The sequence below is a fragment of the Brachycentrus maculatus genome, unplaced genomic scaffold (assembly GCF_059751285.1).
Source record: "Brachycentrus maculatus isolate JH-2025_06_01 unplaced genomic scaffold, ASM5975128v1 h1tg000119l, whole genome shotgun sequence".
NCBI classification, from domain to species: domain Eukaryota; kingdom Metazoa; phylum Arthropoda; class Insecta; order Trichoptera; family Brachycentridae; genus Brachycentrus; species Brachycentrus maculatus.
The window spans coordinates 2,062,234-2,085,402 of record NW_028280872.1 but is presented as its reverse complement, the minus strand read 5'-3'; the positions used below and the strand labels follow the sequence as shown (position 1 = coordinate 2,085,402).

Below are 23,169 nucleotides of genomic sequence, written 5' to 3'. Positions count from 1 at the left end.
TTTGGTGCCTGCACCGATTTTATAAACAAAATATTATTTATTACATATACTGGGCATTTTAATTTGTTGATGTTTTATATTATTAATAATATGCATTTTTTAAAAGTACTGTTATTGATGAGACAGAAATTATGTAAAATTCGAGGATTATGGTAATATTTAAATATATATATATATATATATATATATATATATATATATATATATATATATATATATATATATATATATATATATATATATATATATATATATATATATATATATATGCAAAGGCTTGCCAGATTTCTGAAATGTTCAACTGGGACACCGGAATGCCCCTAGTGTTGCGAGTATGTAATGGCACACACCCTTGGCAGGTTTTTTAGGGTGTTTAAGAGGGTAATTTATTGTCAATGCTATGAATAAATGGTTACTGGCTAGGAACTTAAACCAGGAGTAATAATAAATGACAAGTATATAATAAGATATGAACGGCCGGGTCACCAGATTTTCATCTGAAAACCAGGACATCTGGCAAGCGAATGTTATATTTTAGACTATTTTTTAAAGAAATGTTATTGGTGATTGTTTATTTTTTAAGCATATCTTTGAAATTCTGCTAATAAATGTAAATGATTTAATTTGACCTACTTCTTATCTATGAATCCAGTCGGCATGTTTAAATGCCATATTGACTGGGAAATGATAGTTATATGAGCAAAAATCACCTTTATAAAGTTAATTTTTTAAAAAATATATTATAGGGTGAAGGCCACCAAACAAAAGAGCATCACTTGAACTTCATATTTGAAATTATCGAAAAAGAAAAATAAATTATTTCGACACATGAAAATGCAATTAATTATATTTCATGTTTGTTTGTTTGTTTTTCACTTAGTGGCCGAAACATTGTTAGAAGTTATTAGGAAAAAAATATATTCTACAAGTCTCTGATATCTTCTCAAACTTTGTTATAAATAACTAATCTTACAAAATCAGGTACATTTGTGCTGGTAAATAATGTCAATGTAAACTTTAAACACTTCTCATACTCAAGCACTTTTTGCATCTCCATTTCCTAATGTTTTAAAAATTTATTGTATTTGTGTTTTATTGTTGTGAAAATATTCTTTGATGTGGTATGTCGAGATATATTTTTCTCATTTTGTGGTTGTACTCAGCCATCATAGGAAAATCTAATGTTCTTTCTTTGTCAATAAAAAAATTATACTTTAAATCTTTCTTTAATAGTCAATCTTTCTTATAAACTAGTATTCATACTCTTTTTATGTTCTTAAAATTCATGTATTTTTAGTGTTATTATAATAGTGAAAAAAGTATTTTTGGGAAAAATTATATATTGCAACATTGTGTTTAACTTTTTCTCCTCACGTATGCCTCAAATATTGCAATATTTTGGTTGACAATTCCAGGAATTTCTCAATTCAGAATGCCAACCAAACAAATACAATGTTCGATTTCCGCTAGCGTTATCCTACCTTGGAATTCCAAATGCATAAATCAAAAATATGAAGATGTCAGCAGAAACTCGTTAGGGCGCGTGATGTGTTTTAACAGTTTATCTATTTGTTTTCAATATTTCGCCTTATAAAGTTTATAATGTTTATAAACATGAGATAATGCAATGTAGATTTTAAAAAAAATGAAGGACTTCCTGACTTCAAATGATTGAGACCTATGTGAAAATAATTAGATGTTCAGAAAACGGTGAATCCTTTTCTTCAATGGCCGTTTGAATAATACCTCTACTCTCCAACATCTGCACACATTTTTAGGAACCAATTACGTGCACAAGTGCATGGTTATCTCAACACAATGTGAAACTTTTGAAATAATTTTAAACACAAACTACTGAAGAAAATTAATTGTGTAAGTATTGTATTTACATACGACAGCATTAATGGCGAGTGTCGATGAACCTCAACGTACAAACAAAATTAGTTCCAAAAAATTGCATTTTCAGTTACACCAGATGCTTCCAAATGGCCTTATTTGATCATTCCGCATTTTTATTGTACAAACCTTTTTTTACTCGGATAGCGGAATAAAAAATAAATATTTTGATACTTACCAGATTTCCTCTTATGGCATTCAATATCTAAATGAAGCATGAATGAATCCGGAAAGTATGCATGTGAAATTTAATTACTTTTTTTGATAGGGAGATGCATCACTGCCCAGCTAAATAGGATCCTATTTTTCAAGCAGTGTGCAAAAGTAGATAACAGACAAAAGGCTTACTGCAACTACAATTATATGTTGTGTTCATTTATTAATAATTTTTTTGTTCATGTAATCCAGCATTGATTTTTGTTCTCTTCCCATGCGCCATCTAACCATATTAGCACTGATATACTGCGAGTTTTATTGTAGCTGCACGGATATGGCTAGTTACCACATTACAAGATAACTCGTAGTCGGCATCCTAGCAAAGAATGCAATCTACGAGTTATCTCTTAGTCGGCAGTCAATGTGTTAGTAAAAGTATAACATGTCATCGTACTGATTTTTTTCTCCTCATAAAACTGTTTCACCTTGTGAGAGCAATAGTCAAAACGTTGGAAAAAAATAGTTCTGTGACCTTAAAACCATGATTCTTCTTCATAATTCTGAGTGAATTTATAAAATATTTTGTGATATTCTTCTTTTAACCCTTATCCGCACCCAATGGTGCATAGGACACTGCATCGTATTGAAGCAATGTTATCTTGATTGTTAATTATATGAAGACAAGGTGATCACTCCTGCGCTCCAGGGACCAGTCCAGAGTAATATTAAACAAATATCAGAGTGTAAAATCACTAATATTTATTCTCAACCCCCCTGGGAATCGAACCTGGGACCTCCAGCACGGTAGCTAAACACGCTGACCATTACACCACGGAGGCAGTGATATTACCTCGTTTTTAATTATTTTTGATTTGGTCAGTTTTTGATGTTTACCAACAATATAAACATGAGCTGAGCCGAGAATAGTCCATTTTATAGACGTGCAAAAAGATGTATCTTTTTTGTCTATCATTGTTTTGCTCTCCTGTTTTTGAACATATCTCATATTGCAATATCTCAATGACATTTACAGCAGCGGCATGTAAGTTGTGAGTTTGGCCGACTGTAGCGGTGAAGGAATGCGGTATGTGGGTTAGGTTAGTGGGATGTAATTATAAATAAACAACATTCAAAGAGAACTGATTTATTGCCACAAATAAAAACCAAATAATTGTGGCTCACATGTGACAGCTGGTAGATTTTGTTTCACTTCAGTAAATAGATATATTTTTCAAACATAACTTAAACAAGAAATTGCCGAAGCATTCCTGCTCCTGTTCTTTAAGTACACAGTAAAGGGTTAAAATGATTTTTCAATACATCAATATTTTTCATTTCGAGGATTACAAGTCCTGGAGATATTGTATACATCCAATTACACCGAGTTATGGACTAACGGGATTATTACTCATGCATCCTACTAAATATTAAGTCTTATGAACATAAATGCGGGAGCGGTTTTTTTTAAGCTACTCTTGACTAATCTGCGAGTAAAAAAAACCTAACAAATTTGCTAAATCATAAATAAATTTGTGCATATTTATAAGAGCGAATTATGTAAAACGAACAAGACAGGAATTTCTCGCACACCCCAATCATACTGCCTTACGACTAAAGGATTCTCTATATAGCTGATATAAGGAAATTGACAAAATCATCTGAAATAATATAACTATCTAAAATCATATACGTCAATGACTGGTGAAATAAAATATTTTCTAAATTATTTAATTTACTCAACAAAAGCATGAATCAAGTTCAATAGAACCTTCATTACCCACTACGACTAATTGAGGAATAACACCGTCCGGGTAATGATAAATCTGTATGTATTGTTAAAAGAAAAACATTCCATTTTGTGAACACTTTTTACTGTTATATGACTTCAAAGACCTACACCTAATATTATATTCATCCTTGTCCATAATGTGGAATTATGTCTACGCAAATTTATTGTTTAGAGAAATCAAAAAATTTGAACATACTTTTATTTATTTATATAATCAGGATGATAGAAAATTAAGATAATGAAGGTTCTAATGTAGTTGATATTCACTCGAAAGTGAAGATTTATTCTGTTCCTAAATGCTGCGGTCCAAAAAAACATTTAATCTAACCTAGTACTAAACCACAATTAAGTTTAATACATTGTCCGGATGTTTCTGGAAGATCAATATTACTAATGAGTGCCTATGAACCGTACCATTATTGACTAGGGAGAAAACATCTGATCTTGTCACACAACCGTTTAGTTTCCACAGCGGTCCGTTAGATAACCCTGCTTAATTAACTCGTGGTATTGGCATCGTACATTCGTAGCTTTCGTCGTCGCGAAATATCCTACTCAAATTATTCACTTTTAGAATGAAATCAATAATGGTCAATATTTCAACCTAACATAAAAGAGAAATACATTATTTTTATATTACAGGTATAAAAGGGTATGTAGGTAAATACTATATAATAATATGAGATTATAGTAAGTTGAGTTTAAAATAGTGGTTATCTTTTAGATACTGTTAAGATTTACTTAAATATAATTATTGAAACAAAAAAGGGTATTTTAAAATTTGGTTTAATTCACGGAACATAATATATGAAATGTGTCGAAACGTTCGCTGTAGATTTGTGAAACATTAAAATGAGTGCGGAAACATTATACAATGTTCCCCGTAGACTCGTGCCTGGTGATGTGGGTACAGCTAGAGGCTACCCAATTTAGTCTACTCCGCTCGGTATATAAGATAAACTTATAAAACAATAAAGATCAAGGGGCATGAACAAACTCAACATATATAATTTGAAATCATAGTAACATCTATATTTATAATAATGCGACACGACATCGGAAAAGGATGCCGCCGTCCTTAAACTAATAATTTCCCATATATTGTTATACCCTTTAAATTTATCTAATGATTTAACACAGTCACGCAAAGAGAACATGGAATATTGGGAAATTTCCTCACATTCTTCAATTTAGTTACCGGATGGAGATAAGAGGGAACGAGGAGTGTAGAGTGCGCCTAACCGCTCTTGAACAGCAGGATGGCCACTTGGCCCAAGTAGAAGTAGATGAAGTGGCGCGTCTCGTGTGTTACGTATGACCCGAAGTTGCGGCCGACTATGCAATGCCAGGTCGGGTTGTATTTTTTGTCGAATTCTTTCTTTATGTATGCCGCAATGTCCTAGAACCAAATGTCTCATTAGAATCGACTACACATTGGGATAAATCCTTCAGACCTTCAACCAGTTGTCAACTGTAACTATACAGGGTACATATTGTCAGCTTAGTCCTCCTTAAAATTAACTCTCTTGTAAAGTAAGTTCAGATGGAGTCACTTTACAGGTTAAGGCAACGATATGTACTGGCAAAGATCCATGTTAATGAGAAAATAATGATTAACCAGAGCTCTGTGCACTGTACCAAAGTATAACATAATCTGTAAATGACTAAAGAAGGGTTAAAGTTTCATATTTTTAGATTTAACTTATTAATTATTTAAATAATTTTCTACACATTAAGCGGGGTTGCGATTGCATCGTTAATGTCGCATACTCTCCAAACAGAAGCGCACTCAGCCACAACTTGGTTTCTATTTTTAATAGTGGGCCACTGAGGAATACGATAAATAGTATTCTAATATTTGTGCATGTAACAAGAATACAAATATTTATCTTTTAATTAACAAAAAAAATGTTGACTTTAATTGTTCAACAAGGTTCCATATTAGCAGAAACTCTTGTCCAAGTGGATTATAAAGTGTGAATTTTATTAATGAGCCAGAATTGAGTGTCTACATAAAAGGTTTTTGTCTTAATTTTTTACAGTTTAGAAATTTCAAGAACAAAATAATGATTAAATATTTCGCCTCGAATTACAATGTGAAATTTATCATTAAAACGTAAGAATTCATTGCTAATGTTCCTTTGTTTTCGTTTTACAGTCTGTAAGGACTTATCGCAAAACTTTACAAATATGATAAATTTTTTACATTCATAACTTCTACACAAACAAATAAATGATATTAAAAAAGGAAAATAATATAAATTGTACTTAATTTATTGTAATATTATACAATAAGATTTAGCCAGTTAGTTAGTATATTAAATTCTTATTCAACATAATATTATTTTCTCGTGGCGGAAAAGGAAACTCTTCAATCAAATTTTTTGTCCAATTTTGTAACATGCCTCGCATATTTAAATGCTCCTTATTTTGACTCATTTATTCATTTAAATTTTGTCCGCCTCAATAGTGTAATGGTCAGTACGCCAGGCTGCCATACTGGAAGTCCCGGATTCAGTTCCCAGGGGGAGGGGTCAAATAAATATAAGTGATTTTTTCACTCTAATATTTATTCAATATTACTCTGAACCGGTACCTGAAGCGGTGGGCTAATCACCTTTCCTTCATGTGTTAACGATCAAGATAACACTGTGTTTATATGGCACAGTGCCCTATGCACCATCGGGCACACCCGATAAGGCCTTATCCGCAGATAAGGGTTCAAAAAATATATCAACCAATTGTAAAACATGAAATACAATACATTATAATAAGTCTAGATCTCTTTCATCAATTAAATGTGAACACAATAAACATAAGGATATAAAACTAAAAATAAAAAGATAATTGAAATACACACATAAGGAATGAATAGAAAAAATGGTTGTAATTTTTTTTTTGCTATGTTCAAAATAATATAGTTAAACCTTAAAATGTTTAGACAGCATAATTTTTTTTAATATAGATTACTGGCAAAAAAAATACTTTTTTATAAATAAATAAAAAATAACATTTTAGGCCACTTACAAGTATATCCGGATATTATTATTATTATGTTGAGTCATACATAGGCAATTCTATAATTTTGACTACATTGCAGAATCCATTATCAGCTGATGTATCAAATAAATTTAGTAACTTGACGAACAAACATGACGAGAACAAAAAAAAAGTCTGTAAACATTACATGAAACCTCATGCATACATGTAAAGATGGAGAATCTTTTAATTTAAAATTGAGTTTTGATTATTTGTCATAAATTTCCCCTTGTGTGACACCTTGTTTGACACATTTTACTTTACAAAGTCGTCCTCATTTTTATGGCGGTTTTCAATAATGCTGGAAATTCACCATAAAAACAAAGAAAAACTAGACAAAAAATTTTGGTAGTGGTGACGGGAATTTCTAGCATAATCGAGAAAATACCATGAAAACGGGAATGTTTTTTTTTCATATACGAATTGCTTGAGTAATATTATTCGTTCCAAAATCTTACAAAGACAGTGAAAGTTTTAATTTTTGTCTTCGGAATATATATATTTTTTTCAATGTAAAGAAAAAGAATTGTGTTCTTAATATTTACAAACAAAACCTTCAATTTCATACTACTTCTGTGAGCCTAAGCGGCCCATATAACACATTGGTTTGAATAGTTTCATTACAAACTGGCAAAAATAATGTCTTTTTCACATTCCATCATCAATTTAAATATAAACAGATGACTCACCTTTTCAATGTTGTATTTTTCAAGCGCCTGTGTTGCACAATCTACAGCATCCTGCTGCATCTCATCTCCCATGTCGGCATTCTTGATCACAGCCTTTCGGTCACACATCTTGTCTTCGGTTCTGTACATAAAATTGAATTCATATGTACAGGGCTTTTTTTTAACAAAAAAGGTCCCGGAACTAACTTCATGCCAAGCTTTTTAGTAAAAAATTAATTCATTACAATACCATATTTTAACATTTCGACGAATGATATAAATATAGATTGTAGTTAAGTACGTAAGCTCAAAAATTGTTTCGTCTAATTGATTTTGAAAATTAAAAAACCATATTTATTCATGAAAAAAGGTGCTGGAACGCCGTTCCACAGCGTTACATGAAAAAAAAGCCATGCATATATACATAAAATGTGCAAAAGATCTACATTTTAATATTCGGTAAGGGATTTGCTAATGCAGTGTAACCTCGGGCAAGAATGATCCGGATCACAAGGAATTCGGGTTAAAAACAAAGATTGCAAAAAAAGAATTTCAGTTAACGAGCAGAATTTCAGGTCTCATATTCCGGAGACTAGGATCTTGATCAGATCATAACGGCATCATAACGAGCAGCGAAAAATGGTGATGAGAAAATGAATCTTCAGATACAGATGAAAGAAAGGAGTATGTTTCCAGCTGTTAGTGTAGGTTCTAGAGGTTCAAGGAAATGTGTGTGAAATGTCCCAATGACAATGTTACGCCTATTTCCGCAACACTGAAAAATAAGGGAAAGAAATAAACCTCACTAGACAGGTTTTTAGTATGACAAAACATGACAAGCAGCTTCAAGTAACTGATGGATTTTTGGATGAGACCTCTTTTAATTTATTTGTAAAAGAAGTCGAAACAAAATTTATTTTAATTTGATTCTTTATTTTAGTAAGTAAATTATTTATTTCAAGTTAAAACTTAATGAAATAAATAGAAGGTTTAATAACAGTATGCATGTTATTGAGAGAAGTGGAGTATGACCAAAAGGTTGAATCATGTAAACAACTATTTGCACTTATGATCTTTCGAAGTCCCTTGAACAATACTGGAAAATTACACTAAAAACAAATATGTTTACCTTACTGCTACGGATTATCTTTCTAGCTGCGATATTGAAAATCGATCCTGTTTCTAATTATTTCTAGAAGTAGTTAGAATTGTTTCCATGGCATTAGAATAGAGAGGAAAAAAATCAATCACTACTTCGTGAAGCAGAAACACCAAACACGCAAATTTCAAGGCAAGATATTCGAGACAACCGGCACTGAAATAAACCATATAGGAAGCGCTTTATCTGCGAAAATAAATTATCGATTAACTTTTGAGGGTGAAATATTCATGCCAAAACTAATTTACCTATTAATTTCGTCGGAATATTTATTTCTCGCGTGGACTCTGACAGTAGCACTAACGTTCAATTCTGTCATCAAAAAAATCGAAAAAATACAAGATGGTACTCCCTCACGTTATTCAATATACAAAGAACGCGTCCATCTACTGAAATTACAATTTGTACAACTGAAATAATGTGCGAAATCGCCTAGACAACGTTTTATCGATGTCCAAAAACAAGCTATTCTTTATTCCGCAAAATGCAATTTCAGCTTCCCAAATATAAACGATAATACGACAGGAATCAGTAAAAAGAAATCAAATCTTACCTTTATACGTCGTGACAATAATACGAAAAGACAAGAATATATATCGGCAAATAACGCACGACGACAATTTAATTTCTACTCCAAAATTCTAAGGTCCCTCTCTCACTGGATAATCTTTTACAAAATGGATTTTAACTGCTGCAATGGTTTTATTGGTCGACCTTCCGAAGAGTCTTTCAGGTGCGTCTTTCAAGATTATAAAATGGCAACATTAAGCAAAAAATGTTCAAATTCAATTCTAAATTTCTAAAATTGAAAAACTACTAAACTACGAACGTATAGTATTCGAAATTTCACCAAATATTTTATTATAATCCTTATCTAAATATCCCTTTGGACTTGCTTACAGAAAACAATGTGTAAAAGTAATATGAGGTACAAAATTATTTCAAGCTTTTCAAAAGTACATACATATATCCCAGTAGAGTAACTGCAGTCCACAAAACAATTATATTTTTAAATATTCACATGTAACTAAGAGGCAAAAAACAATAAAAATACTTGAATATAGCACCAACATCTTTGAAAGGGGATTTTGAAAATTTCAAAAGAATTATGGTCAGATATTGTTGTCTAGTACTCCGTGTAGGTACTCAAAATGAAATTCAAGGTGAAAGAAGAATTTGGGATAAGAATAATAGGAGAAAATGAAAAGAATGGGATTTGTAACATAAAATTAATTAATTTTCAAACTTTGTATTAAGCCCATCCGAGCTAAAATTAATAAACTTTGCTTGAAGGGGGATAGATAGTGAAATTATTTTTAAGATTACAAGTACCAAGTACAAGAAAACGTAATATTTTTTGAAATGGTGCTAAGATTTGAAACAAACAAAAGGTTATTATTAACAAAAAAATGTAGATCTAAATTTCAATAATTATTTATTCCATTCCATTGATACTTCGATGATTGTTTTTTTCTTAAAAACAAAATACATGGCATTTAACAATTTCAGGAAATGGGCAGTGAAATACATACACCATTCAGGTACTACATTATTTCCCAAACTGGGGGTCACAAGCGAGTACACAAGGGGTCCCAGTTGGATAAAAAAAAATGGTATACACTGTTGCTTCAAAAAAAGGACTAGCTTTTGTGTTCAGAGAAACTCACATAACTTAAAATTAAGTTTTTGTAAATGCGTTTTGTAAAATTGATATCTCATATTATGGAATGGACACAACCTATGTTTATGTTTATGGATTATTTGATGAGATGTATATTTCAATACCTTTTTTCATTTGTATTTGTTTGTACATAGTGATCATTAACTTATTTTTTTTATGTAACTTTTCTTTGTTTTTTTTCATTTGAACGTACTTACGTACTGGTAAAATTATCAATCTGGCAAGTTTAGGATTATTTATTGCTTTCAATTGCAAGTTTTTGATGGTTCTACATAAAAAAGTATAAAGTATATATTTATATTTAAGATAGAGTATATAAAAACAAAATTACGTTTTTAGCTAAACTGTATATTTTATTTTCTACCGTTATTAATCCTTGTCTCTTTAAAACCAAGCACATCGCCATTTTAAATTAAAATCTTGATAAAGCTGGTAGGCTAGCGTTCCGGTCCGGTGATATCTTTTACGAGAAGTGATTATAGAATCGTTATTTAATCCTTTTATTACTCACAATAATGTCTGGAGCCGGGGGAAGAAACGAATGTAGGATTTATGTTGGTAATCTGCCTCCCGATATAAGAACGAAAGATATCCAGGATCTCTTTTACAAATTTGGAAAAGTTACGTTCGTCGATCTAAAAAACAGAAGAGGCCCCCCTTTTGCATTCGTAGAATTTGAGGATGCCCGGTAAGTTTAATTTTTCTTTCCAGTCAACAGTTTTCTTTTATGTTCCTTTCGTTAACCGGCAAATGTTTGTAAGCGTCGATTGTTTTGAAGTAACGTGTGGGTATGTAAATAATCACACTTTGGACCCAAACCTAACCATATCGCCATAACGGACTAACGCCATATCTGATTAAATTGTATATTATGTCTATCAAGGACAACGTGAAGTGTTCTGTGTGTATTTATCGACTTACTACGCATTGCAACCAGTATATAGGTAAGGTACAACTCGATTTGTCATTTTTTGTTTGTTTTCTTTTGATATATATTTTAAAGGGTTTAAAAAAATATTGCAATGATACCTTGCGTTTAAATTATTGCATACTGGATTTCACCCCACAAGGTGCTTGTTATTAGTTGGTAGATATTAAAGTATATTAATCAAAATTCACTTTGCAAATAAATACATAGGAACATTTAACCCAAAACGTTGACTACAAAGTTAGATAAATTTGAGTTTAGCTCTATCCAATAAAAAACGTCCGCCTCCGTGGCGTAATGGTTAGCGTGTTTAGCTACTATGCTGGAGGTTTTTCCCAGGAGGGGTGAAAATAAATATCAGCGATTTTACACTCAAATATTATTTGTTAATACCCTGGACTGGTCCCTGAAGCGCAGGAGTGATTACCTTGCCTTCGTATAAGTAACGATCAAGATTACACTGTCAATACGATGCAATGCCCTATGCGCCATTGGGTGCGGATAAGAGTTAGAAGACGATATTAAAAACGAATACTGACCAACAAACCATCACCCTGCTTCTCCGCATGGTTAGGCAGAGAGAATAGAACGCCATACCATCCTGTCTTTGCAAAAATTCTTCACCTCTTCCACATTCATGCATCTTCTCATACATACCCGCCGATTATTTCGACTCCTGACCCGGCCGTTTACAAATATTTTACATACCTGATTGTGCTAACTTTTCCTCAGTCTTCGTCCACTTCTTTTCCCAACTACATTTGCCTCATAAATTTGTTCAAGCTTTATTTTTTCGGTTACATTTCCTTCCTGACAATACAAATTGAGGAAAGGTTTCAAAATGCCAACTTTGTTAGAAACTTATGCCAACCCGGTTACTTTCAAATATTGAATAAAAAATAGATAAATAAATTAAATTTTCTTATAGTGACGCAGATGACGCAGTGCGCGCCCGCGACGGCTACGATTACGACGGGTACCGCTTGCGAGTGGAGTTTCCCCGCGGAGGGGGTCCGGGTGGGCGCGGGGGGCGCGGAGGAGACAGGCCCATGGGTGGGGGGAGGGGTGGCGGCAGAGGGCCCCCTGCCAGGCGCTCGGAGTTCAGGGTACTCGTCAGTGGTAAGTTAACCCTTAGCACCGGAGTGCCGCCATAGAGGTGGCATGCATGCCATGCAAATAAAATACTCAATGATTTTAATTAATTGATTTAGCAGTCACTTTGTGGTAAAATCTTCCCATTTCAAATTTAAGGTTTACTCTCTTAAAATCTACTGTGACACGTGTTTCGATGCATTCCACATCATTTTCAAACACCGTATACGGTGTAATTTGTCTTTGAGTCTTTGAGTACATTTGACCTGATGGAATGATTATTGCGAAACTGGTAGTCATGAAGTAGAGTTTATAAGTGGTATTACACAAAGTGAATGATGAATGATAAGGAGAGTGTACTAAGTAAAACCGTTTTGTCCGCCTCCGGTGGTGTAATGGTTAGCGTGATTAGCTACGGTGCTGGAGGACCCAGGTTCGATTCCCAGGGAGGAGGGTGAACACAAATATTAGTGATTTTACACTCAATATTTATTTAGTATTACCTTGGAGTGATCACCTTGCCTTCATATTAGAAACAATAAAGATAACACTGCGTCAATACGATGCAGTGTTCTATGCACCATTAGGTGCGGATAAGGGTTAGAAGAGAAGACTAAGTAAAATTAATTAATTAAAATTCATACTATTTCTGTGAGCTTGAGCGGCTTTTTATTAGAAATAGGTATCAAATTGTGGTAGAGTGGGTTCGAACCGAGAAACTCTGATTTAACCCTTTCCGGTCCCCCAAAATTAAAAAAAAAAAAATCTAGGTAGACAGTTACATTCCAATTGGAAAAATCCTTTGTCCTCAGCTCCACATGCTGTTGTAATAGATACGAGTGACAAAAATGTTTGCTTGGAATTTAAATAAATAATCCTAAATAATAATGAAAAAAATGTCGGATACCATCCAACATGGGACCTAAGAGGAAAAAATCGATGTCGAATGAGATTCGACATTGGACCAGTAAGGGTTAAGAGCTTAAATTATAAATTGTGATTTACTTGATGTTTTTCCAACATATGATGATCATTATGATGTTCATCAACATATTCAAAATTATAATAACTCGATTATTTACATGGATAACCTCTTTTAAGCTTTTAACTGCCGGCAGGTACATGTATGGCGGTACCCAGCACGCCGCAAATTTTATGACAAAAATAATACTTCTAAACATATCGTTATTGAAAGTGTAATAATGTTTATTATAAAACTTACCAAATAAATTAACACATTGTAGTCGGGCGCTTCGAACAACAGACTCTATCCTATAGCGGACGTTTTTCGCGATTAGCGCAAAAATATATCGCTTTCTTAAAATTGACACAATTTCTAAACCAAATAATATTTTCGATTGAAATTTTCAAAGAAATCATATATGAAATTTGATCATCTAAATAAATTAAAATCATAATTTTTAATAAGGAATTCCGTATTTCACAATTTTAGAAGCTATGTAAACTCTAAAAAATAGTCTTCCCCTCTGAGGTATCATTCCCTATACAATGCTAATATATTCAAATAATAAAATACCAAACAGTAAACAAAATAGTGTGAGCTGTATGACAAATAGTCCGATACGTGAAATGACTCAAAGTAAACTGGAGATTAAGATCGCATAAAAACTCTAGATTTCTGGAGATGCCTTTACAAGCTACACACTAGCCAATCCGGACAAGGCATCTCAAATAACGTCAACAGACTGTCGCCTAGCACCCAGGTAGCAGATTACCCTTCAACACGTTTACGCTGATAACAAACCCGTATATTGCCGTTTCCCGCCGATAACCGACAGTCGACAAAAACGGCATTTGCAGTGTCCCGCAGTTGACCGACAGTCTGCCAAAAACGGCAAATGCCGTGTCCCGCCGACAACGTGTTAAGAGCGCACCAGTCTTGCAGTCATTTATCCATAATCATAAAATTAATTGTTCATGGTGCAGGGTTGTCACAAAATTTGTCATAGAAAATATGAAAACTAAATTATATCTCAAAAGTAATTGTTTATGTTAGTTTAATATTAAAAGTATATTTTAAAAAATTAAAAATTAAAATCATCAGAATCGACACTAAAATTACTGTCATCAGATTCAGCAGTGACGGCAACTCGGGGATTATTGGACAACCCTGAGCTCCATTAGTTGTTCCGACGACAAAGCTCTCTTTAATTTACGTTTAAAGTGGTAAAAACAAATTCTGTTTCAATTCTAAGTATGCAAAGATATTCTCAATAGATGTCACTATGCGTTCAATATATTTGTACATTTTAAATAATTGATTTTCTTTAGTAAAATCCCAAATAAAACGGCGTGTCTTAAGACGTAATTTTTGTATAAGCGGAGCGGCGCTCCGTTCACAGAAAATTATGCGTCTTAAGACGCCTTTGGCAGTCAACCGGTTGATCAACACTGCAATAAAATATGTATTACCAAAAAATATCAATAAGAATATTTGTGTAAAATAAGATGTATACATTTTTTAAATCCAGGTTTGCCGCACTCTGGGTCCTGGCAGGACTTGAAGGACCACATGCGCGAGGCGGGCGATGTGTGCTTCGCGGACGCCTTCAAGGACGGCACAGGGGTGGTGGAGTTTCTGCGCCTCGAGGACATGAAGTACGCCGTCAAGAAACTGGACGATTCGCGTTTCAGGTCACACGAGGTCAGTTCACAATCCCAAACCATCCGAGGTATTTTATTTATTGTAACTGCAGACAGTCGGTAGAATTCCATATTGAATTGTTGGGGAATATATCCAAAATAAAACGAGGTTTGCAAGCCGCACATTTGACATATTTTGTATATTTTTTTTGCATTCTTCTCAATTTTGTTACAATCGACGACAATATTCCAACATGTGGGATAAAAACTATAAAAAGCTTGTGTGACTTAACGTTGATGGATACGGCAGAGGTCAATATTGATGAAGAGGAGCCGCTGCCTGTACTTTTATTTTCAGAAGCGTGCACACTCTTTTAAAAATTAAAAGCTTTCTACTACGCACATTCAATAACTGATGCCGAAAAAAATAATATTTGCATAGCCCAAAATATACTGTTGATTTACGGAAATAAAACAGTCAAAAAACAAATGTCCATCAAAGATTATTTACAATGCAAGAAACTTTAATATTTTTTTGGTTCTGTTGAATAAATACATTTATTTGCTTCTAAAATTTGTATTCTGCTTATAATTTTAACCTAACCATTGGGAGGACGCAGCATTATGCAGATTGGGAGGACGGTATCTTTACTCGATTGTATCTTCTTGTGTATTGAATTCTTAATCCCGCGTTTATTGTTTTCCCGCATTCACGGTGTATTTTAATAGGTCCCTTTAAAAACGATAGATAGAGGTTTCACTGTAATTTTGTATTTTATTTTCAATCACAGGGAGAAGTTTCATACATTCGCGTGAAAGAGGACTATAGGGGAGGCAGCGGAGACAGATATGGCAGTGCTGATAAGGAGAAGTTCCGGTAAATTTGAGATTATACTATTATTTTCCATGAATATATGAAATGTGCTAAAAAGATTAGATGGGAAATATAATAGCAATAAAGGCTCCTTAAATTTTTAATACAATGTATCAAAATGTAAAGAATAAAACAACATTTCATATACAAGTTCTTACTCAGCGATATTTTGAAAGAAACTCATATTTCTCTTGACAAAATAACAAAAGCAGAATATAAAATAAACTATTTCCCAACTTTTTTATTTGAAAATCGATTATTCAACACATTGTTTGCGGGAAACGCTTAAATGCGTCTTTTACATACTGTTGGTAGAGAGCAGAGGATGCTTATAAACATTCTATTTGCTTACTTTTGGTAGAGCGCGATACGCCAAAAAACATTGTATAGATCGGAATACGGTTTGTGGTTACTTGTGATTATTGTATGACCCTAATTACTATATTAATAAGGGTCGGAGTTGAAGAAAAGACAGCCCGACAACAATGTGTTAATATAATTTGTTTACACAGCTTGCATTAGTGTAGAAGTCGGCAGGAGTGGCTCTTTGCCCAGACGTTTACGGCTCTTCACCCTCTTCGGACATAAACTGCAATTTCACCTTATGTCAAACAACAAAAACAATGCAAGCCGCATATATCGCTCACTCCTGTCAACAACGTCATATATCAAAAATCGTCTATTTTCAGTTGTGCATGTTTTCGGAATGCCTACAAAATGTACTATATCCCAGCAAAAGCGTCATATTTTTAACTTAATAATTACCCACTACAGGGCAGAAAGTGCTGTTTTTGTATTTTGAAGAAAAGGTATTGTTTAAGTATTTTTTTAAAATATACTAAATATTTTTCAAATGGAGAAAAAACATTCAGGTTTTACCTTAAAAGATCTATTACACATTAAAAAGTTCAATAAGTGACTTGATATTTATTTTTAATACATTGTATTATATTTTTAAACTTTAAAAACGATCTCCTGAAAAATCAAGTTTTTTGATTTATGACGTTCTTGAAAGGAGTGAGCGATATGTCATACATATATGTATATGACATATATGCGGCTTTCTGGTTCCTTTGTTATCCTGTTTCCATGACAATTTGGGTCTCCTCACTTGACAAATTGCCGACCCCTGCTCTAGTGTATGGTAATGTTAATGATATGATGTTGTAGGTCCCGTTCGCGGTCATACTCGTCCCGCCGCAGCTCTCCGCGCTACTCGCCCGTCCGGCACGTGTACTCGCGCTCCCGCTCGCGCTCTCGCTCCAACTACTAGGGGCGCCCCGATGAACGAATTACCGCCGAGCGGGTGGCGCATCGCAGGCGCGACACCCCACTTATACTTACGTAAGTCGGGTGCCTGCCTCACTGTACTACGAGCTCTTTTTATTTTACTGTGCGATGGTAACACTTCCCCGATGATTCTTTATTCTTTACTTTCTGTTTGGACCATATCGGACGCCGGAAAGCGAAACGGCTCTAAATTATATTTTTGCATTTTTACACCGGTACCAAATGAAAGATGTGATGTAATGCATGACACCAAGGATGAAAAAGAACACGCAAGTTGCAACAGTCATCGGGACACACAAAACCAAGTGCATTTGACTCATAAAACATTCTGTTTTATTCTTGTCATTTTTAAGCCTTTTCGCTTTCTGCGCCACCATTTTTTGGCTCAACGGTATTGTATAAATACACAAATTAATTTTGATGTTTTAATTTGAATTATTATTTTGTCATTTGGATGTTTTATAGTTCTCTCGTAATATCTATTGTCTTAAGCATTACAATTAAGAGTTTTGCACTGAACTCGTTCGCTGCCGAGAAAACTCATCGGCAGACAATCTGCCCGCGGGCGCTCCACATGTTTTGTAATATCTGTATTCCGATAAATCATGTAATTCATTCACATCTTTGATTTACATGTTTGTTTGATTTTAACTAAAAATATTCAACTAAGAACAGATTTCAGTGGCAGTGAACGTGTTTTATTTATATAAATATATATATATATATATATATATATATATATATATATATATATATATATATATATAAATTATAAAATTTTCTGTGTGAGTTCTGTAAGTTGATTTGATCACTTTTAAATCATTCCTTTTTTCTGTCACATAATTAGGTTTAAGTTGTGTATATGGAATTAGTGACTCTGTGTCGTTTTTTTTATAAAATGGTGAAATAATCTTAATTGTAGAAATAAATAATAAAATAACATTGGCAATTGTTAATTAAGGAAAAACCTGCTGTATAGTAATGTGTTAGAAATGTGAATTTATCGCATATTAATGTTGTAAAATAGAAGTACCATATAAACATTATAACTAATGCTTTTTTTTCTGTTCATATGTATGAAACAACGGGAAGGAGTGACTGGATAATAAGGATGGATTGTTAAGGATCTCCGAATGACGTAATTGGATTAATTTGGAAGGATTTACGGAACTGGATATTTGCTCGGAGGATAATCAAATTAGGACCCGAACGACCCGAGAGTCTTGTCACTTTCTGCGTTATCAGGATTCGAGGAAACATTCGGAAGTAGGAGGAAACCTTCGGCTCTTTGCCTAACTTATAGACTATGGAACGGTGTACGGTGTACCTGGACGATATACATTCTGTAGGACTATTCTAAATATTTAGTCTTCTAAATGGGTTGTTGGAGCGGTACCGACACTAAAAGTGATAAATTATACTTTATAAATTCCGTTTGGGTTGTACCTTTGGATGGATACACGTACCTTCACGATAATTGCTTGTGCGGCGAGTAAAGAGCGCCGGCAGTAGACAATTCTGGATGGATTCCGTAGACTGGATGCGAGGAAAGGATACTAAACTAGGCGGTGAGCATTTATGCATAATCAATCATGATTTTTAACATTCAACTTTCTTTCATCACGATGCCCCCTGACTACAGAATTCTTATAAATGTAATGTATAGAAAAAGTCGCGAATATTGTGTATGAATTCGTTGCTAATCTTTAAATCGTACAATTTCCCTAAATCTCCCTGATGGTGGAGTCAGTTTATTTAATCTGTGATTGCTAGAAAGTTGATGTAGTTTTCTAAATAATTCCTCACACTGCATGCAGTTGTTCATAACTGGCATTGAATGGCATGCAGTAACGAAATCGCACTCGTGGGCTATTTCCATTTACTTTATTTTACTTAACTTTTACAAATGCTTTCAAACTAAAACTCTCAGGAGGCCTTCAATAAATCTTTATTTTTCAACATCATTGTAGATTCAGAATTCATTTACATTTTCTATGTAAGTATATTCTGATTGCTTATTAAAACTAGATATTTCTTTTGTAAAATAATATTGTTAAAATTAACATACATATTCGCTTTCCGTACTGGAATAATACAACGATTTAAAATACACAAAAAGATATTGATAAAAGTAATTTTTGTATGTATTTGAAATAAGTTCTTAAAATTTCAATAGCGGGTTTTTTCTTGTATTAGAAGTTTTCTTTTTATTAATTTTGGAAAGGTATATCTATACCAATTCTAGTTTTGTTGTTTTATTACTGATGGCTATAAAATTATTTTATACCCTTGACAGCAAAGGATTTTTTCTTTAAACATTAACAATGTCTTTTTTACAGCTCACCAATAATATGATTGTCACTGTGTTTTTAAATAAATACAACTATGATTTCAAAACTGACTTTTATTTATGATGCTTTATTCCAGAAATATGTAAATAATTATTGAATGAAAACAGAATACAAAAACAAACAGAATACAAATCTCAAAAACAGTAGAAAGCAAATAAATCGAAACTATAAGCAACTTTAAAATAGCAAATTTTGTTTTTATGTCATTGCCATTGGATTGGAAAACTTGGATTGGACTCTTAATAGAGAAAATATAGATATTAAGTGTTGTCATAAGAATTACACCAGGGCATCGATGATCGATCACACAAGGAAGTTATTTTTATGTCTACTTAGTGAAGATAACATTACTGCTATTTGGTAGGAAATGAATGTTCACTTTTTTTGGTAGCACTTGACACTTTGGTCGTTTGAAATTAAAGTACAGAAGTTACATTATCTACACTATGTAGTTAAACCATAACTTATGGAATCCCAACTTAGGGCTGAAATTACAGTGAAAAGATAACATGTTAACACATTTTTGTAAAGAAGTGTCTTTTACATACTGTTGGTAGAGAGCGGGAGATGCTTATAAGCGTTCTATTTTCTTACTTTTGGAAGAGCGTGAGAGACACCAAAAAACATTGTACTGATCGGAGTTGGGTTTGCGGTCACTTATGATTAGTACACTAATTAGGGTTGATGAAAAAACCGCCCAATAACAATATGTTAGTGAGCTATATGTAGTGTAGTACCTACCTGGAGGCTGTGGCTGGTTCGATAGTGCAAACTTTATTCAGGGTTGGTTGTTCGGTGTTTCATTTCAGTGAGAGATATGTTCAATGAATTATATTTTTAAAGTAATTCAACGAAAAAGCGTAGCAAATCGAGAAGACAAAAATTTATGATATTTAGTGATAGCGGGGCTGGCTTTCTAGTACATTAACATGAATATTTACTTTTGCCCCAACTAGTTGACAATACTGCAATATCAACTTTGCGCTGATGTACTCCAGTGGGCATGTACTTGACTCCAATGAATATTTTAAATGAGAAATTAAAGGCCTCCATGGCGATTTCTTCAATTCACTTTCTAAATTGCATTATGTGGTGTTAATTTAGTTTGGTTTTTTATGTTGAATCGGCTGGATTTAGTTATGTATTACCTCAATGGTTTTAACTTAGCCGGCTCTTAACAGGGGGATTGAAATCCCCCATATATGAATTTTAATTCTATAACTTTAGTATTACAACAGCTACTTATTCCATGTTTTTTGTAAGCTTAAAAATAATGTTAAAGAAGATGTTCCTTTTTTTGTTTTTATAATTTCAAATTGTAAAATGTTTCTCAATATTGTTTTTTTTTTATAAAAAGTACAATCAGTCGGTATGGCGAGTCTACGTCCTTATATATCAGCACGTTAATTTTTTTATCTGCTAGCGACATGTTATTTCTTTCACTCTAAGAAATGTGGTATTACCACAAGGAGAAAGCGACGCAATTTGACTACTCCACTTTCGTTCATTCCGATTTCCAGCCTCTCGCTCAGTTGGCACATTGGAAAGGACGTGGAATCTGTGACTCAGCTGGCAGCGAGTTGGTACTTGTTGCGAGTTGCGTACTACGATTTCTATACAAGTATTAACTGGGGTCTTTTGGTACCCCGCTTCGTAAATGTGTAAGTTTCAGACGACCATTACAGGAAAGGTTAACTGATTACATATTTTTATGAGAATTTGGAAGTTTTATTATTTAGCTAAATTGTTTCACAAAATCGTTACTTCTAAATTATAAAATCAAAAGCGGCAATACACATTTGTTATTAATTTTTATTAAGTTAATGATGGGTAATACATACTTCATATAGAAATCCATAAATGAACAGACGAAATGAGTTTAATAAAGTTATAGAAAACCTAAGAAGAAATAAAAAAACATTTTAGTTTTGATCACAGTACCATATTAATTATTACAAAAAGCGCTATTGCTTCTTTATACCCCTCAAAATTAGCAGTCTACTATAAAATATTATGAATTTTAATTACTAAGTAAAGGAAAATCTCATATAATAGAGTAGTGTGGTTGTCAATAATGGGTAGAATTGGTGAATGTTACACGTGTGTAAAGTGATCACTTAAACCAGCCTATGACGGTCGTCAGCCCCGTAAATGCCCAGACTTCCATATTCTTCTTCATCTTTGATGAGATGTCAAAAAATAATATATCAGTCACAAACTTAGTACTTGTTTAAACGTTGATTATAAATATTTCCTAAAAAAGCTTTATCACATCAGTAAAATATCTGATAGTGAACCACATCCAAGTATTGATTTCAATATTTTGTATCTCCGGAAGGGTTCACCAATGAAAAAAAAATTACGGAGTATCAAAAAACAGTGCCTTTTTAATGATTTATTTTTTTAAACTAATTTTCAAAGACATGTTTGAAAAGGAGAATATCAGTTTTCAACAAATCCGTGTTATACAAGGTTTGAAATTCACACAAAATTAGAGTTTTCGTTCCAAAAAAGAATTAATATAGTTTATATGAATAGGTACTTTTTTTTTTTAAATATATATACAAATTTACATATAAATTGTAAAAAAAACTTAAGAAATATATAAAATATAATTTCTTTTATGTATTAATTTTAAATCAAACACAGATTTTTTGAGTCTACTAAGTTGTATTTTATTAACAAAAACACATAAAAAATTATTTTGTGACAATTGTTTCGCCTTGTTAGGGTATTATCAAACAAATGTGAAGATCAAATGGACTACGGTCCTTATGTAGCTATACAATTCTAAGTGACAGTTTTAACTGTATAGCTACTGTATAGTTTGAATTGTATAGCTACATAAGGACCATAGTCCATTTGATCTTCACATTCGTTTGATAATGCCCTAACAAGGCGAAACAATTGTCGCAGTATAATTTTTTATGTGTTTTTGTCAATAAAATACAACTTAGCAGACTCAAAAAATCTGTGTTTGATTTAAAATTAATACATAAATTAAAATGGAGTTCTACAAATTAAACGCCAAATCTATAAATAATATAATTTCTCTTAATTGTAATCATTTTTATTTTATATATGGATTATTATTATTTTTGTATTGTCTTCTCTCTTTTTTTTGTATTTTTAATATATTCATTGTAAGTTTATTGATGTGAAAAATAAATTTTTTATTTCATGTAGCATTCATTCATCATCGCTATCATAGTAGAATAATTCTAAATGTTTTAGTCTTTTTCAAGATCAGTTGTAAGTTTTCATCATCGGAGGAGGGCTTTGAACTTTTTATGGTTTTAGCCTTCTAAAATTCGATAATAAGCAATTGCATGCTTTTAGCGTATAAATCTTTACGTATTTCCTTATAAGGTTCCAAAATCTGTTGTAATTTCCTCTTGAATTTAGAACTTCTTTCCACTATAGGAACCTTTTCAATAAAAAAATCTAATTTAATAGCCAATCCCAAGCCCTCATTTATAGTTTTTAATGTGAAACACGTAGCTACCTCGCTGCAGCTGCTTTCTAAGCCATTAATTGATGCAGAAACAATATCGACAAAATTTCAAATAGATTTTTTTTAAATTCATTTATTCATGAAACCATGTTATAAAAAGCGTGTTGTACAAAAAATAGGCCACAATT

General features: G+C 32.8%; 2 protein-coding genes across 2 annotated transcripts; one reads left to right on the top strand and one right to left on the bottom strand.

Annotated features, from left to right (window-relative positions):
• Positions 1-3,180: 3,180 nt before the first annotated feature.
• LOC148309644 (dynein light chain 1, cytoplasmic) lies at positions 3,181-9,381 on the bottom strand. The gene is made up of 3 exons (XM_088259643.1): positions 9,261-9,381; positions 7,570-7,690; positions 3,181-5,240 (listed from the first exon to the last, which is right to left on the bottom strand). The coding sequence occupies exons 2-3, from the start codon at positions 7,675-7,677 to the stop codon at positions 5,079-5,081; spliced, it is 270 nt and encodes an 89-aa protein (XP_088115769.1). The 5' UTR covers positions 7,678-7,690; positions 9,261-9,381; the 3' UTR covers positions 3,181-5,078.
• Positions 9,382-10,794: 1,413 nt separating this feature from the next.
• On the top strand, positions 10,795-17,602 carry SF2 (splicing factor 2). The gene is made up of 5 exons (XM_088259641.1): positions 10,795-11,076; positions 12,245-12,435; positions 14,901-15,073; positions 15,804-15,889; positions 17,057-17,602. The coding sequence occupies exons 1-5, from the start codon at positions 10,904-10,906 to the stop codon at positions 17,157-17,159; spliced, it is 726 nt and encodes a 241-aa protein (XP_088115767.1). The 5' UTR covers positions 10,795-10,903; the 3' UTR covers positions 17,160-17,602.
• The last annotated feature ends 5,567 nt before the right edge of the window (positions 17,603-23,169 follow it).